The following is a 16,017-nucleotide window of genomic DNA, read 5'->3' on the forward strand; positions in this document are numbered from 1 at the left end:
TTGTATCGTTACTCTGTCGAAGAATAATGAACGCGAGTTTCCGACCCATATCGACGTGCCTAAGGGCTATTACGGATGCGTCACGGATCTTCTAGATCTAATACAATTTGAATTTGATAATAAACGCGCTACTGTTTTAAACGCCACAGCGTCGCGTGTGCTACCAGTCACATTTAAATATGTTAAACACTTGAGAAAGGTTCACGTCCAATTGGAAAATAAGGTATATATAAAAATGACAGGGATCTTAGCGACAATACTTGGTTTTACAAGAAATACCGTGGAGGATTTCACTATTAACAAAAAGGAAACGCTATCGAAATATACCGTCGATATGGACGTGGGCCTTCACTCCCTGTTCATATATTCCGACATTGTCGAAAATCGCGCGGTAGGCGACTGTAACGTCCCACTTTTAAGAATTGTAAGCGTTCAGGGTAAAGACGGCGACACCGTAGATAGAGATTTTATCAGACCGCATTACATTCCGGTGTCAACAAATAGATTTCAAACCATCGAAATTCACATTTTGTCGGAAATGGGTGTACCAGTTCAGTTCGAAAGAGGAAAGGTTCATATTACTCTACATTTTAGACCGAGACGAACGTGGACACCGTTATAAAGGGAAACCAGTGCGCATACTCTTCATTTCTCTGTTAGATATTGACCCAGGCGCACCATGAAAACCGCGTTCAGAGAAAGCGAGTCCGATTACGAAAAGTATTATTTAAATCAAGTTAGGTTTGGTTCGAATAATACAATCGACTTTGACAACTATTACCGATCGCAAGTTGGGAACGGTTCATTCCAATTCTATCGAGGCTCATCCACGCAACGCGGCTATGGCCTCGGAAATATATTGGCGTCTGCTTTCCGCAAAGCTGTCCCAATGTTAAAAAGAGGCGCTATATTCTTGGGAAAAAAGTTTCTGAAAACTGGCGCTAGAGTCGCCGATGATGTTGCTAGTGGTATTCCGATAAGAAGTTCTTTGAAAGATCACGGTACCGCTATCGGGAAGGAAACGTTTTCCGAGTTAAAAGATATGGTGAAACAAAAAATGTCTGGAAACGGTATAAAAAGAAAGCGTAGAAAGATTCAACTCGTCAGTTCAGTCACGGCCAAGAAGCGAGCGAGACGCGTAGCTAAACATTCCGATATATTCTCAAAATAATGGCTCTAATTCATCACCAGTCCGGAAGTTGTACCAACTCGGAATTGGACCTTTTCGAGGTTCCTCTCACGCAAACGGGGATCGTCAGTGGAGAATGGGTGGAATTCAATCAAGTTTCCAACGCGGATGAAAATTCTAACATTAATTTCGATATTCCCGGAAACTCCGAGACTTATTTAGATTTGTCCAAAACACTTCTCCACGTGCAAGTAAAATTTGTGAAATCCGGTGGTGCTGATCCCGACTACGATAAAGAAACCGTTGGTCCCGTTAACATGTTCCTTCACAGTTTATTCAGCGAAGTTCACTTAATTATGAATGAGAGGTCGGTTACCACATCTGCCCAAAATTACGCTTACAAAAGCATGATTCAAACTCTACTAACGTTCGGAGGACCGGCAAAAGAAAGCTTTTTGACTAGTTCGCTCTTTTACAAAGATACGGCTGGAAAATTTGACGTGCTGGCAAGCAACGAAGGGTTTAAGAAAAGAATGGCGTTTTCGAAGAAAGGTACAATTGATATGATTGGAACCGTTCATATCGATATTTGTCAACAATCACGCTTTCTACCGAATATGCTTAATCTCAGATTCAGGTTTATCTAAAATCCGAACGAGTTTTGCATACACTCGTCAGGCGACGTTAAATATAAAGTTAAATTTGAAACAGCGTCGTTGTATATCAGAAAAGTGAAACTTATTCCTGAAATTATTCTGGCACACGTGAAAGCGTTGGAACGTGGCACAATGAAGTATCCAATTATTACGAATGAGTGTAACACCTACTCTATTCCGGTCGGATCGAAAATGTCTACACGCGACAACTTATTTAATTCTCAAATTCCTAAGAAAGTCGTAATAGGATTAATAGAACAAAGCGCTTATTTGGGAGATTACTCGAAATCTCCTTTTAATTTCCAAAACTTTGGCGTAAACCATATTGCTTTATACGTTGACGGCACCTGTATCCCACATAAACCCCTTTCTCCGAACTTCAAGAATGATATATGTATGAGATCCTACATTAACCTATTTCTGCAAACTGGACAATTTAATATTGATGAAGGAAATCTAATTAATCGAGAAGAATTCGCGGAAGGAAATTGCCTTTTTGTATACGATCTCACCGCGGATCTCTCTCACACAGCGGATCACTTTCACTTGATCCGGAACGGAAGCGTGAGATTAGAATTAAAGTTTGAGAAAGATTTACCCAAAACAATTACCGTACTATACTACGCTGAGTATCAAAACCTCATAGAAATTGATAAAAATAGGACTGTGGTCTTTGATTACACAAGCTAATGGACACGTTACAATTGACTAGAATCCTACGAAAAGATCCGTACACGAAAAGATTATTTCGCGGCGTTTTTGCGGCCGATGAATTACCTAAATATATAAAAATATTTCCGTCTCTTTACATTGTTAATACCGGATTATCGAATACGAACGGCGAACACTGGACTGTGATATATTTCTCGTCAAATCGTAATACCGAATTCTACGACTCTTACGGAAATCCCCCGGACTATTTTAAATTTAATGATTTCGTAGAAAGAAATAGCAAAACCGTTACTTTTAATTCTAAACAACTTCAAAGTAATAAAAGCAAAACATGTGGTGGACATTGCGTTTATTTCGCTATGAATAGATGTAGGGGTATTAAAATGTATGATATTGTTTCCAGGTTTAAAAATAAAAATAAAAATGTAAACGATCGTATGATTGAAGAATTCAGGTACAAGAGATTTTCAATAAAGTTTTTCAAATAATTTTTGTATTTTTTTTTTTCATAAAACAAGACATTTCGCGGGCGGTCACGGCGGCTGCGCGTACCGCGGAATAATTAAGAAAATGTTTCGCGCGCGAACGCGGGTTAAACACACTGTTGCATCCCGGAAATGCTGAAATGGCCGTGCGCTAAAGTCGTGATTCCATCCTCTAAAATGTAGCGTTTGTCGTCACATGGATTAAGACATAACTTTGATTGCTGCACCGTGAACAACTCGTGTTTCTTACTCTGAATACGCGTCATCTGGGCAATGGTGATTTTTCTCTTTAACAGACAATCCAGATACTCTTCGTGACGGACGAATTTTTTGACGACACGTCTGCATATCCCCTTGGCCTTTTTCTTTTCCCCACAGGCTGACAGTAAAGAGTACATTTTAGGTTTTAATCCACAGAATTCTTTACATGGAATAGACGACAGCTCGTCTTTAAATTTTCTGAGAACTTTTTTGTTCGCGGTACTGTAGAGTGGATGATCCGTAGGGTATCCTGAAAAATCATAGTAGTCGGCTTTTTCGGCGAAGTCCCGATACAAATCTTTCGTCTCAATGACGTATGTTAAACTGTCTATATAGGATATAAAAATGAATAATATATTAATTTAAAAATGAATAATATATTAATTTAAAAATGAATAATATATTAATTTAAAAATGAATAATATATTAATTTAAAAATGAATAATATATTAATTTAAAAATGAATAATATATTAATTTAAAAATGAATAATATATTAATTTAAAAATGAATAATATATTAATTTAATAATGAATAATATATTAATTTAAAAATGAATAATATATTAATTTAAAAATGAATAATATATTAATTTAAAAATGAATAATATATTAATTGAATAAGTATTTTAAGACAACGTCAGCGATTTCTCACCAGTATCCGTGAATAAAAGTTTCGCCTTATCGGCGTACTGCGCCCTGATGACATCGTAATGAAATTGGTACATTAACAGTTTTGAAAGTTCGAGTATAGCAAATCCGGTATATATGGGTCGATCTAAGGTGAGGCTCTTCTTCTTCAAATGTATCCCGACAAGATCAGGGTTGAAGATAGTGAACCTTTCAAATGCCGGTGAATTGGCCTTTTTAGTAGCTCTTTCCGGAGTTTGAACAAGATGAAAATTAATTCTGTTCCGAAGGTTCTCCATAGTTTTTCCTGAAAAATACACAGTTGTTATTTAGTACAAATACATAAAATTTATCGAATACTAGTGTACGTACCAAAGCATGCGTTATTTTGAAGTTTAAAAAAGTTGCGTTCCTCATCGTTCACCGCGGCTTTGCGTTTCTCAGTATTGAAATTTATAAAATCGCTGAGCCACTTTCCTTGTTCGAAGGACAGAACGCGAAGTACTTTTTCAACTTTCATACCTTTACTTACGTAATATTTCAGGTTACGATAGTGGATTACGTAGTTTTTCTTAGGGTTGAGGTTAGGAACCAGCTTTGGAAAACTATCTTTCACCGGGATGTTGAGGTGTTCAAGTTGCGCCACGGAGTACGGCGAAAGTTCACTGGTGAGAATTGAACGCTTCTCCGGCGCTAAGGGATATTCGTTGTGATCGTTATGAAGTTCGCTAGGGTAGGATAAATCAACTTCGATAATATATCCTTTAACGTGATCATCGGGATGATTTAGGATATTCTGTATAGGCACTTGAGACCACTCGAAGTGTTTCATCGGCATAGGGTCATTCATCACGGTGCCATACAGGTTGTTACAGTCTGAGCGAGGAGAGAAAGGGATAATTTGAAAAAAAATAAAAAAAAATAAAAAAAATAAAAAAAAAAATTAAAAAATTTTTTAAAAAAATTTTAAAAAATTTTAAAATTTTTTTAATAAAATTTAAAAAACAAAATTTGGTTTTACCGAGATATGTGATGAACGAATCAGGTTTTTCGGGATTATGCGTTTCAGGTAAATACACGTTGTTAGCTACAGCGTGACGGTGTGATATCATGGACACCCCTCCACGTATCCCACGCTCGATCATCAGATACATGTCATTATCCAACAGCAGATCGAGTTCAACCCCCGTCATACTGAGAGCGCTTTCCCATGCGAAACCTGGTCCTGTATACGCGTGTGCGGGATCCAATTTGTAATATTGAAAACAAATTGTCCGAAAGGACTCGAAAACGTCCGCGAGCTGCAGACAATCCGATGTCACGTACAAATCGTGATACTCCCCTATAAAATAGAGATAAATATTTAATAAAAAAATGACGTAAACATTATGAAAAAAGTATATTTACCAAGATTTGAAATCTTAAATGTATCCCACACATTATTCGCGTGTTGGTAGTCGGCATCACTAATTTGTTCTTTGGTCAGGACGTTGAAGAAAGCCTCCTTAGACGGTAAAGATGTCCTATCGAATTTTTCAACGTCATCCATGAAATCGTACGGATAAACACCCTTTCTCAATAGAAGCGTGACTTCATCCGATGTGAAATTGGCATTTAGAATAGGAAATTTCGCAGACCCCTTCTTTGCTAAGTTGGCTACGAGTGTCTCCAAAGAGGACGGTAAAAATCGGCAGGTATCTAAAAACCGTAGTTTCCCCAAAGAGAATGAAATGTATGTTTCCGAATTTGTCGGTATACAGTTGATTTCTTTGTCTTTAACTGTTCCGATATATTGCATTATTAAATGCGCATCATATGAACTTAAATTGTGTAGAAACACCGGAATATGTTTCGGAGCTTTGAGCTTCGAATTACAGCTTTGATGACACGCCCCACGATATTCGCCACTGTAATGATCATGATCGCGAACTTTAAAATCCTCCACCGTAAAAGATTTGCCGCATACGTAACACGTGGTAGCAGATTGAAATGATTCCACCTTGGTGACCGACAGATGCATGGGTTTCATCTCTTTTATCGTTTCCATAATAATTGTTTCCTCCCGTTGTAGCGCGTCTAGAAATTGCAGCGTAGCCCCGTCGCCTCGAAACATTACGGGCTTACTGGAATTTCCGTCTGGACCGACAATACAGTAACTCCATCCACATGATATATGAAGAGATAACGTTGTCGTGGAAGATAATGTTGAATCCGGAATACAAGTATGAGACTTTGGAAGAATCGCCTCAAAATCAGCATAGATTACGTATGGTACCTATATTTGAAATATTGGTTAGTACAAACTATAAAGTCATTTCACGTATAAAACTGAATATTACCCTTTGGCACCATCCATATTTCTTGAATTTCAGAACTGGGTTCTTGGTTGGCATCTTTACTAGCTGAGGACCGTGAACTCTACAGTTACTAACGTGGGTTAAATGATTCGTTTCCGCATTTGTTCCGGCTGAGCGATGTAAACAGTATCGACAATAATACGCCTTCCTGCAGTTTTTCGTTAAGTCGCCAAGGAGACGGCTTAAACTCGTAATTAAACAATAATGAAAATTCGCACCTTTCGCTAGTAGCAACAAATCTATTTGGCGGGATTCCTCAGCAACCCGTTCACTCACGTATCGCGGAAAAATTACACCCTCGTACGCGAATATGTTTACCGACAGGTTATTGTCAATTTCGAATTTCTTCAACCTCTCCGCGTTAAGTTCATAGGGCAATTTAATGCTTCCGACATTTAATTCATTTTCGTAGCGCAAGTAGTTTCGCACAAGATGTCGGTTATTTCGTGGGGGGAAGAGTTTCGCTAAAGTCGACCAAACGAAACACTTTTGGTCGTTGTTTATATCTTTGACTATAGCCTTTTTCTTGACCAGTTTCGCGGGCGTTTCGATGTAGGTTCCACCCACTAACGGGGCGTAGGGGATGATGTTGATTTGGAGAAACATGATACGATCTAGAACCCACCCCGATCCTAGATTTTCAAATTCTGCTATGGATTGCACTATTTTTTGTATACTTTGGGATATTTGCTCACTGATCACATCCGGGCTTAGAGTGGCGTACGTCAATCCTCGGAAATAGGGCATAACTTCTACCAAGCCCCCTTCGTTAGCTAAGGGACGGGTGTACCTGCAGCGCACGGTGATATAAAATTTCACCCCTTTCTTGATTTTTAGTTTAGTTTTGATGTTGGATTCGATCGCTTGTCGATGGCGATTGATGAAATGTTCGGCATCCGTTTCCACTCGCGAAGGTGAAAAGCGCGCCGCAAAAACGCTACCATTTAGGGCTAGGATCTCCTCCAATTGATCTTCGAGAACATTTCCATCCACGACGGGTTGAGCTCTTGGATTTTCCTCTTCCCATTGCTGCAAAAATTCGTTTACACCCTCGTCATTTTCGTTGTCCAAGATCTCGCGATCGTCTATTCTCTCCAAAAGGTCATCGTTGTACTGACTGTCTCTGAAGTTGAAGTCAAAGTCAGTTCGGTTTTTTTTTGGTAAGAGGAGCTTCTACCGATTCAGGCTTTGAACGTTTGGCACGGTGTACTCGTATATTTGTTACCGGAACATAGTCAACTTGGTGAGATGGACCAGCAACTTGACTCCAATGGCATCCCTCACGATAATTCGGATCTACATCAAGATTAGACGTAACCGCGGTGATGTTTAGCGATATCTCGGCAGCGGCAGGAGTCGTCGGTACGGCGGGAAGAGTCGTCGGTACGGCGGGAAGAGTCGTCGGCACGGCGGGAAGAGTCGTCGGCACGGCGGGAAGAGTCGTCGGCACGGCGGGAAGAGTCGTCGGCACGGCGGGAAGAGTCGTCGGCACGGCGGGAAGAGTCGTCGGCACGGAGGGAAGAGTCGTCGGCACGGCGGGAAGAGTCGTCGGCACGGCGGGAAGAGTTGTCGGCACGGAGAAAAGAGTTGTCGGCACGGAGGGAAGAGTCGTCGGCACGGAGGGAAGAGTCGTCGGCACGGAGGGTTTAGGACTAGACGAGCCGGAACGGTGGTGTTTCTTCACATGGACTGTTAATTTTGCATTACGGGTAAAGGCGGCTCCACATTCGTTACATGAGAACTTCTGTTCGTCATGTTTTTCACGAACGTGGCGGAGAAGATTTTTCTTCACGGAGAACATGGAAGAGCACTGATCGCAAGGAAACATATTTAATTTTAACTTGAACCGAAATTATTTACTAAGCATAGTAACGCAGATGACTGGTAACTCTCAATACTATAATGGGTAGATACCAAATATTTCCTCCCCGTTTTATACCATTTTACTGTAACCACGTGATTACTACATCCAATTAAATTAATTGAAAATGATAATATACGTTGATATCATAGGGATGACGTAGCTTTAAAGAAACTTGAACCCTGACGTATGAGAAAAATGGCAATAATCGATGACGCGCTAAATCCAAGGGTTATTTTAATATCAAACACATTTTAAAATGACGATATTAGAATATACAGTGATATCTTATAGTCATGATGTTTTAATTACGTCCAGCTCGGAAAAATAACCGAAAGTTTAGATAAGCAATTGATCGTTGATACCGCATTTAATTGTTTATTTATTTATCATCGAGATAGATATGGATATTTGTGAGATTCAGACATGAGGAAAATTTATTATTTGTTTGATTTCAATGCGTATTACAATGATTTGATTGGGAATTTAGCATGTGTAATCAAAATACAAAGTTCGGGCAGAGTATAAAAACCCATGTCGCTTCCATCGATAATTCAGAGTTTAATATTCAGTCTCAATACCCCTCATCTTAAAAATCTTCCGAAATGGTTAAACGCCCTCATTCAGATTCCGAGAGTTCCGGCGATTTCAGTCGGGACATCGATTTCAATCCACCGAATGACTTCCACTACGAGTAAGTATAACTTTTCCCATAAAAACTCTTTTTATTTTCTTCCGAATGTAATGGCAATTTAAATGTGTGCAGCTCAGATGCCGAGACTCTACCATACGCCCCGAGTCCATCGCTGTTAGTTGGAGCCGTTCAGCATCCAATCCCCCCAGTTCCAAATGAACTGCCGATTAATAACGTGAATGCTAATGCCGTAACGTATGTTCATATATTCACCATAAGTCCTTCAAATGTATATTACAATTATTTTATTTATTTCTTTACTTATTTATTTTAAATAGACTCATTGACGCTATTATATCGTTTATGGGGCCCATAATCGAGGCACCTGGAGACCGAGTTGACGCGTTAATGCTAGCGTTAATTGCGGAAATATCCGAAATACTAACAGCCTCCACGTACGGTTAATAGCATATCGGTGGTAAGGAATATACGTATTAATTGAAATTTCTTTAGTCTTTTCAACAGTGTTGATGAGGCTCGACAAGAGGCTGATGCCATGGAATTTCCACCCCCCAACGTGCAAGGCACATAGTAAGTTTCTTAAAATAGTAATTAAAGTTCCTTATTTTAATTATTTATTTTTAAATAATAATTCTAGTGTTATCGACCGTGTGTGGAGGGTGATAATGGAAAGGAGGTGGTTACTTCGAGACGTGGAAGAAAACATCCTCGAAAGGGAAAACGGATTTGCCCGAGACATGATTAATATTATTTTTGAAAATATGATGACGTACATTGATTTTTAAAAAATAAAAAAAATTAAAAAAAACTTGTAACCTTTTTTCATTTTCTTGGCTGCTCCGTGTTGGATAGGAACGCGAACTTTTGGCTCCCCCTTGGCTCCCCCAGATCCCCTGGCTCCCCGGCTCCCCCTAGTGTTTCAACATACATTTACATACTACTGAGTAACGCTATGAAGTCATTTTACCCCGATTCTGTGGTGGCGGAGAGATTGAGTAGAAACGTTCTTCCAAAATGGCTGTTTGAGGCATTTGAGCAGATAAAATCTGGCTAGCAGACGATAAAATCCGATTTACTCCTTTACACCTCTTTTTCAGAAGGAGTAAAAAGAGTAACCCTAGTTCTCCGGAACAAACGAATAGATAATGGGGCAGAACTATTCTCATCCCCGTAACAAGCGATTTAAATGTTTTAGGGTAAAAAGAGTACACTTTTAGTCCGAGAACAGTCGAAAGAAAAAACCTAATAGGGGATCATATGTAGATCTGCCTTCGCGTTTATATAAGCCGCAAGAGCAGCATTGCCAGGTCCAAAAAGTATGAAATTTTCTCGAAAATTAAAGAACACAACTACGGGGTACCCTTTTTAGTTCCCCATCGACATATAAATATATTAAGAATGGCCTACGGCCATTCTTATTTAAGGGGTCAGCGTGATTTCCTATGGCTAAAATTAATACAGCCAAGTGCAGGAGAATCAATAGTCGGATCGCTAAAAATTGTAAGACTTTATTTTAAGCGATTTTCATGTCCAAGATTCAGTATTAGAGAGGCTACACGGCTTTGTTATTACTGTCAACTTAAAAAAAAATCACAATGCCAATACAATACATGGTTGACTCGACAATAGGTAAAAGGTTACCAATGGCTTAACTTATATTGAAACATTTTTGACATGACGGCTTTACTTATCGGCTGGGAAACTCATGAGTTACCCTGTTCCAAAATTTGAAAATAAAAGTTTTAGTCGGTGGCTCGCTGCCGCCTTAAAAGTTTTAAATCTTTTCAGTGTTAATAAACGTATTATTTGTAAATAAATTTGGTTGTGGTGCATTTAATTATTTAATAAAATAAAATAACCATAATATAGTTAAAATTAATTCTAATCATTAATCAACATTTCAAAACTTAAGCCTTTGCACCCCTGTACGTATACGGTAGGTAAAAGCTAAATTATACAAAACTTTATCTCTTTGAAAGTAACGGATGATACGCTGTTTTCAAAGTTAATTTCGGCCAACAACTTTTTATTGTTTTGCTTCTGGGTTGTATAATTTTTCACTCTCATTCAAGAATCACTTAAAGCCCTTATTCATAAAGCAGTAGTTTATTTAGTCAAATTGTAACTACAAAAGTAAGTTTTGGGGTGGTCTCTTTGTATGTAACGGAGAGTTCGCTGTTTTCAAAGTTAATTTCGGCCAACAACTTTTTATTGTTTTGCTTCTGGGTTGTATAATTTTTCACTCTCATCAAAGGGTTCACTTAAAGCCCTAATTTACAAAGCAGTAGTTTATTTAGTGACATTGTAACTCCAAAAGTAAGTTTTGGGGTGGTCTCTTTGAAAAGTAGCGGAAAGATCATTGTTTTCAAAGTTCACTTTGGCCCATTACATTTTATTATTTTTCCTTTAGGGTTTATTATTTTTCACTTTCAGTCAAGGGTTCACGTAAAGCTCAAATTTATTGAAATGTATTAATAAATTAATATAAAGCTTTGTTTTTCAAACTTAAAATAGCAGAAAATATGTATGGTTTGCAATATTATTTTTGTAGTTCACAATTGTATGTATTTCATATTTTAAATTATTAAATAAAGTTTCACCGAAAATTTTAAATTTACTGTGAAAACTTTATTTATAAGTAATATTTAATAGTAATTAACGTCCCTGAGACGTCGTTGCTGGCGCAAAATTAATCCAAAATAAAACCCCAGGGACGTCTTTTGCCTCACACACGGATATCCTATAGAATGGAACTATTAAACATCCAGCTGACATCCCTGGGATCATCCTAGGGATGTTCATAGGCTCAAGACAAACCGTACATTTGGGCAAGAATCCTATGTGTTAAAAGGATAGGCGAGGGGCAGGTCACTTCCATTTTGGGTGCGTCTTAATCATAGTAAAATGATTAAATCACTGTAATCGTGATTAAATCAGGGTAATCAAGATTAAAAATCTAATCACGATTTAAACAAGATTTAATCATTCTTATCATGATCTAATCATTCTTATCATGATCTAATCTTTTTAATCAGGATTTAATAATTTAAACGAGATTTAATAATTGTAATCAGGATCTTATCTTTTTAATTAGATTTAAACAATTTAATTAGATTTGATCAACATAATCGGTCAAATTAAGAACTTATCATTAAAATCAAAACTAAAGTACGATTTAATCATACTATTAATTAATGGTTAGGTTAGCAGTGCTGTATGCGTTGTTAAATTGTAGGTTAAAAAATAAAGACTTCGTTATATTTGCATATATTTTACACTTTTATTAAGGCTTAAGCCTTAGTCTAACTAGTTTCGGCTAGCTTATTCTGGCTGGCCAACCCAGTGCTTCCACTTGAACAATCTCATTTCTCCCTCATTCGGTTCTAATAAATCTCTTTTTATCCCTTTCACATTTGAATTTAACTAAAACAATAAGATTTATTAAGATTGGCCGGTAGGCCATTCTTATTTAAGGGGTCAGCGCGATTTCCTATGGCTAAAATTAATACAGCCAAGCGCCGGAGAATCAATACTATAGTCGGGTAGCTAAAAATTTTAAGACTTTATTTTAAGTGATTTTCATGCCCAAGATTCAGTATTGTGGATCCCTAGCGGGATTATTCTTACTGTCAACAATTATTGGCTGGCAGTACTACAATGAATATTAATTTATCAGCGTTGGTGTACAGTAAAGAGATAGCCATTCGGATTTGTTGCTACTGTCAACTTCCGCGAGAATCCCGTCATTTAACGAAAGTTAGTCGACTGTATATAAGAAGCTTCGTACTGTAATGAGTTAGTGTATCATTTTTGACATGGAAGGCCAACTGATCAGCTCGTATCCAGTTTCCCGGGAAAATGCAACAATCAAATTTTGGCCGTCTTCGAGTTAACGTTGTTTAATAATAATAATAATAATAATCAGCTAGGCTAATACCCAAGGCACCACCCTAGGCCTAAGTCATCGAGCGACTTTTAAAGCCTTTTAATTCAGGTGGCCGGGTTACAATGCGTAGGAGGGTGGTGGCAAGCCCTGCAAGCCACGCGAGCCAACAGCTCCCTACACTAACTATTACCGTTAACCTCAACAAGTTTTTATGGGAAGGGGAAACCGAAGATCTCGGGGGAAAACCCCTTAAACCAGTAGGGAGATAATAATAAACCATTTCTTATGGGAACTTTATTTAAATCTCATTATTTATACGTACTTAAGTATTTTTTAAGTAAAAATTATCATTATCGTTCTTAATTTACTTGCAGTTAAATAGTTATTAACATTTAACCGTTAAGCCTTTGCTTCGCAGGGAAAATTGGTAATGAGACAAAATCCCCCCGAACAAAATCCCCCCAAAAAATCCACCGGACAAAATCCCCCCGTTGCCGGACAAAATACTCGAATTCTCATAGGGAAAACGATTTTATATAGAGGTAGTTATATCAAGGCTAGCGCGCGGAGACGCAACAGTTAGGTTAGCCAGGCGCACCGCAGGCGCGTAGGCACCGGTTTCATGGGTTTTCCAAAGAAAATGGTAATGAGACGAAATCCCCCTTGACAAAATCCCCCATCAAGATCAAAGTGTAGTATCTGTTTTCAGCTTAAAAGCTTATGTAGTATTACAAGGACTGAGATCTGCGTTTATGAAGTAGATATTATAAATATCAAATGCTGTTTAAACTAAGGATTTTTCAAATGAAATAAAATATTTGCATATACTTTTGGTTTATTTGAATATTTCTCCCTATATTCGGTTTTTCTTATATTTTTAAATTTTTATAAAATATGAACAGATACTACACTTTGATTTTAGCCAAAATGCCGAGAGCAGATACTACACTTTCATGTTTTCTAAGTTTTGGGGGGATTTTGTCCGTGAGCGGGGGGCTTTTGTCCGGGGGATTTTGTTCCGTAATCGGGAAATTAGCCGGTAGAACCCGATCATATATTCTTGGATTAATAATAGAAGCTAAGCGTTAGCTTCTATTATTATTCCAAGATATATTCTAGGCTAAAAACAACGTATTTAGTAGTACGAGAAAGAATTTTGTGGGAAGTGAAATTTAGTTTATAGTTAATTTGGTTTTATCTCTTCTATAAGTTTTTTTACCCAGCTGAGTAAAAAAAATTAATCATTGAATTTTGATTTAGGTGTATCCATCTAGCATTGTGTAAATAATTTGGGAATTTTAATTACTTTAATGAAGTTTGGTAAATATTTGAATAATTTTTCATAATAAACGTTTTGGGCATTCAAACTTAGTCATCTATGTAAAGGCGTCTTAATTATTCAAAAGCTTGAAGAGTGAGAAAACTGAAGTTATTGTTATTTGAGGATCAGTAGTGTACGAGCCATACCGTTGTAAGGTAGTACAGCCAGAACAGGACTGGAGACCCACCATTCAAGTACTGTTGATAAATGTGCTTACTTACACTAAGCCTGTTAGCATTTTTTTAGTTTTTCAATATAATATATATTCATATTAATTGCCTTTGTGGCTATTTTCATTTATAATGTCTGTGTACTGTACGTACGTGAAAGTTTAACCAAAATAAGCATATTTCACTTGCTTACTAGAACCCGTTATACACTAATTATCTTGTTATCTAAGTCTTAATGGGAAATTAAATCTCAATTTGATATAATAAATTATCATCATTATTTCCAAATGTTAAGTAAAATATTTAAGATAATATTTTAAATTATATTCAAAAATATAATTATGTCTGTTCAAAATATATTTAAAAATAAAAGCTATTTATTTTCTAACTTATGGCTTTTATTTTCAATTATAAATTTTAGGCAAAATTGTAGAAGTTTAATTGATTTATTAAATTTTATAAATTATACGGTACAAAAATAATAATAATAATAAAAAAAAACACCCACACGAACACTTAAGGCAGGGAGTACAAACAATCACCTATGGAGGCACCCGGAGGGAAAGTGTTTAGTACTGAGGCCGCATTGCCTCTCTGCACCGCGATGGCAAAATTTGCCCTGTGAGGCAAAGAAAAGGGACAGTTATTAAATAAAAAATGCTTTTATCAAAGCAGTTGGAAGGTTGATTTAAGGGGTAATTCGGATCTATGAAGGCACAAATATTGGAAATGTTTTAGAATTAAAGAGTTCTTTTTTGGAAATATTGTAAAAAGCAAAATATATTACTAAAATAATTTCCATCAATTTTTTCTCAACTTTTATATATTTTAAAACCCTTTCCTTAAATTTGAGCCTTGAAACTGTAACAGTAAACTGAGAAAATTTTTAACTTTAAAGGATAACGTGTAATATTACAGTATTTAAATTGCTGAAACTAAACTAGTAAAAAAGTCAGCAATAAAAGAGATTTGCAATCAATTTAATCAAGAAAGTTATTAAAGTTAACAGACAATTTGGGTGCAGCCATGTGTCTTGTCCTTTAGCTTAGAAAAGATAAGTCATGAATTTTCTTCTATTAAAGAGACTTTTAAGAGACCCTCTAGTCAATTTAAAATACGTAATTCAGTTGCCGTATATTGTGAACCCAAAGGTACGACTGAATGACTTATATTCAACTAGGTCTTTCTTGAAAGTTCTTTAACAATTCAAACCAGCTACTGCAGTGTAACTGCACACATTTCAATAGGCCTTTCTCGAAAGAAATGTTGTCATTTTAATGCTACTCTAATGTCACTCTTTTTTACTACCAGCGGGTACTTGACTTGTGAGGATCTTCAGTTTTTCAAATTGCATGTCAAATTTAAATACTAATGGATAATTCTACTTTAAACCAGAAGTTTAAAATAATAAGTGCAGACTTGAATAGATAAAATTTAGTACATGTCTGTTTTATAAATTCATTAAGAGAATTAGCTTACATAGAAAGTTGCAAACTCCTTTGACCGTTTAATTTCATACGTATTTATTCAAAATTTTAATTTAACATATAAAACAGGATATTAATTAAGGTTATAATATTTTGCGAGTAGTAGTTTGAAACATAAAACTGCAGAATCCAGTTACGACAGCATAGGAGACGTCTACACAGGGCTCCCACATTTGACATCTAAAATTTTCCTCTTGTGATAATTTCATTAAATGAAAAAATCCCGTTTTTCGCTTTTTTGACCTAGAAATTTCCATTTTGTATCCCTTGCTCTTAATATTAATTTATTAATTCTGAAAATGAATCAAAATTTAAGGTTTTTTTATTACAAAATTACTTACATTTCAATAATTTTGCATAAACATATCCTCAAAAGTTGCTTTAGATATTTAGATCGTGACTTTCATTACTTTTATAATGACCCTTTATTAAATTTCCATCGTTTTCCC

The 16,017-nt window shown here is 36.6% G+C and overlaps 4 protein-coding genes across 4 annotated transcripts in view; all 4 read left to right on the forward strand.

The window, feature by feature from the left end:
• The window catches only part of LOC149949112 (uncharacterized), a 300,220-nt gene that overhangs the window by 117,799 nt on the left and 166,404 nt on the right, over positions 1–16,017 (forward strand). The gene's annotated exons all lie outside the window — the stretch shown is intronic.
• LOC149949114 (uncharacterized) overlaps positions 1–16,017 on the forward strand; it is a 256,112-nt gene that overhangs the window by 73,691 nt on the left and 166,404 nt on the right. The window lies entirely within an intron of this gene.
• Positions 1,171–1,776, forward strand: LOC149949116 (uncharacterized protein F54H12.2-like). The gene has a single exon (XM_090169354.1). It carries the CDS (start codon positions 1,171–1,173, stop codon positions 1,774–1,776), a length of 606 nt encoding a protein of 201 aa, XP_090025480.1.
• LOC149949117 (uncharacterized) lies at positions 8,655–9,489 on the forward strand. Its single transcript, XM_090169355.1, has 5 exons — positions 8,655–8,743; positions 8,816–8,938; positions 9,022–9,138; positions 9,197–9,274; positions 9,342–9,489. Exons 1-5 carry the CDS (start codon positions 8,655–8,657, stop codon positions 9,487–9,489), a joined length of 555 nt encoding a protein of 184 aa, XP_090025481.1.

This window comes from Leiobunum rupestre, chromosome 3, assembly GCF_980474605.1.
Source record: "Leiobunum rupestre chromosome 3, qqLeiRupe1.1.hap1, whole genome shotgun sequence".
NCBI classification, from domain to species: Eukaryota; Metazoa; Arthropoda; class Arachnida; order Opiliones; family Sclerosomatidae; genus Leiobunum; species Leiobunum rupestre.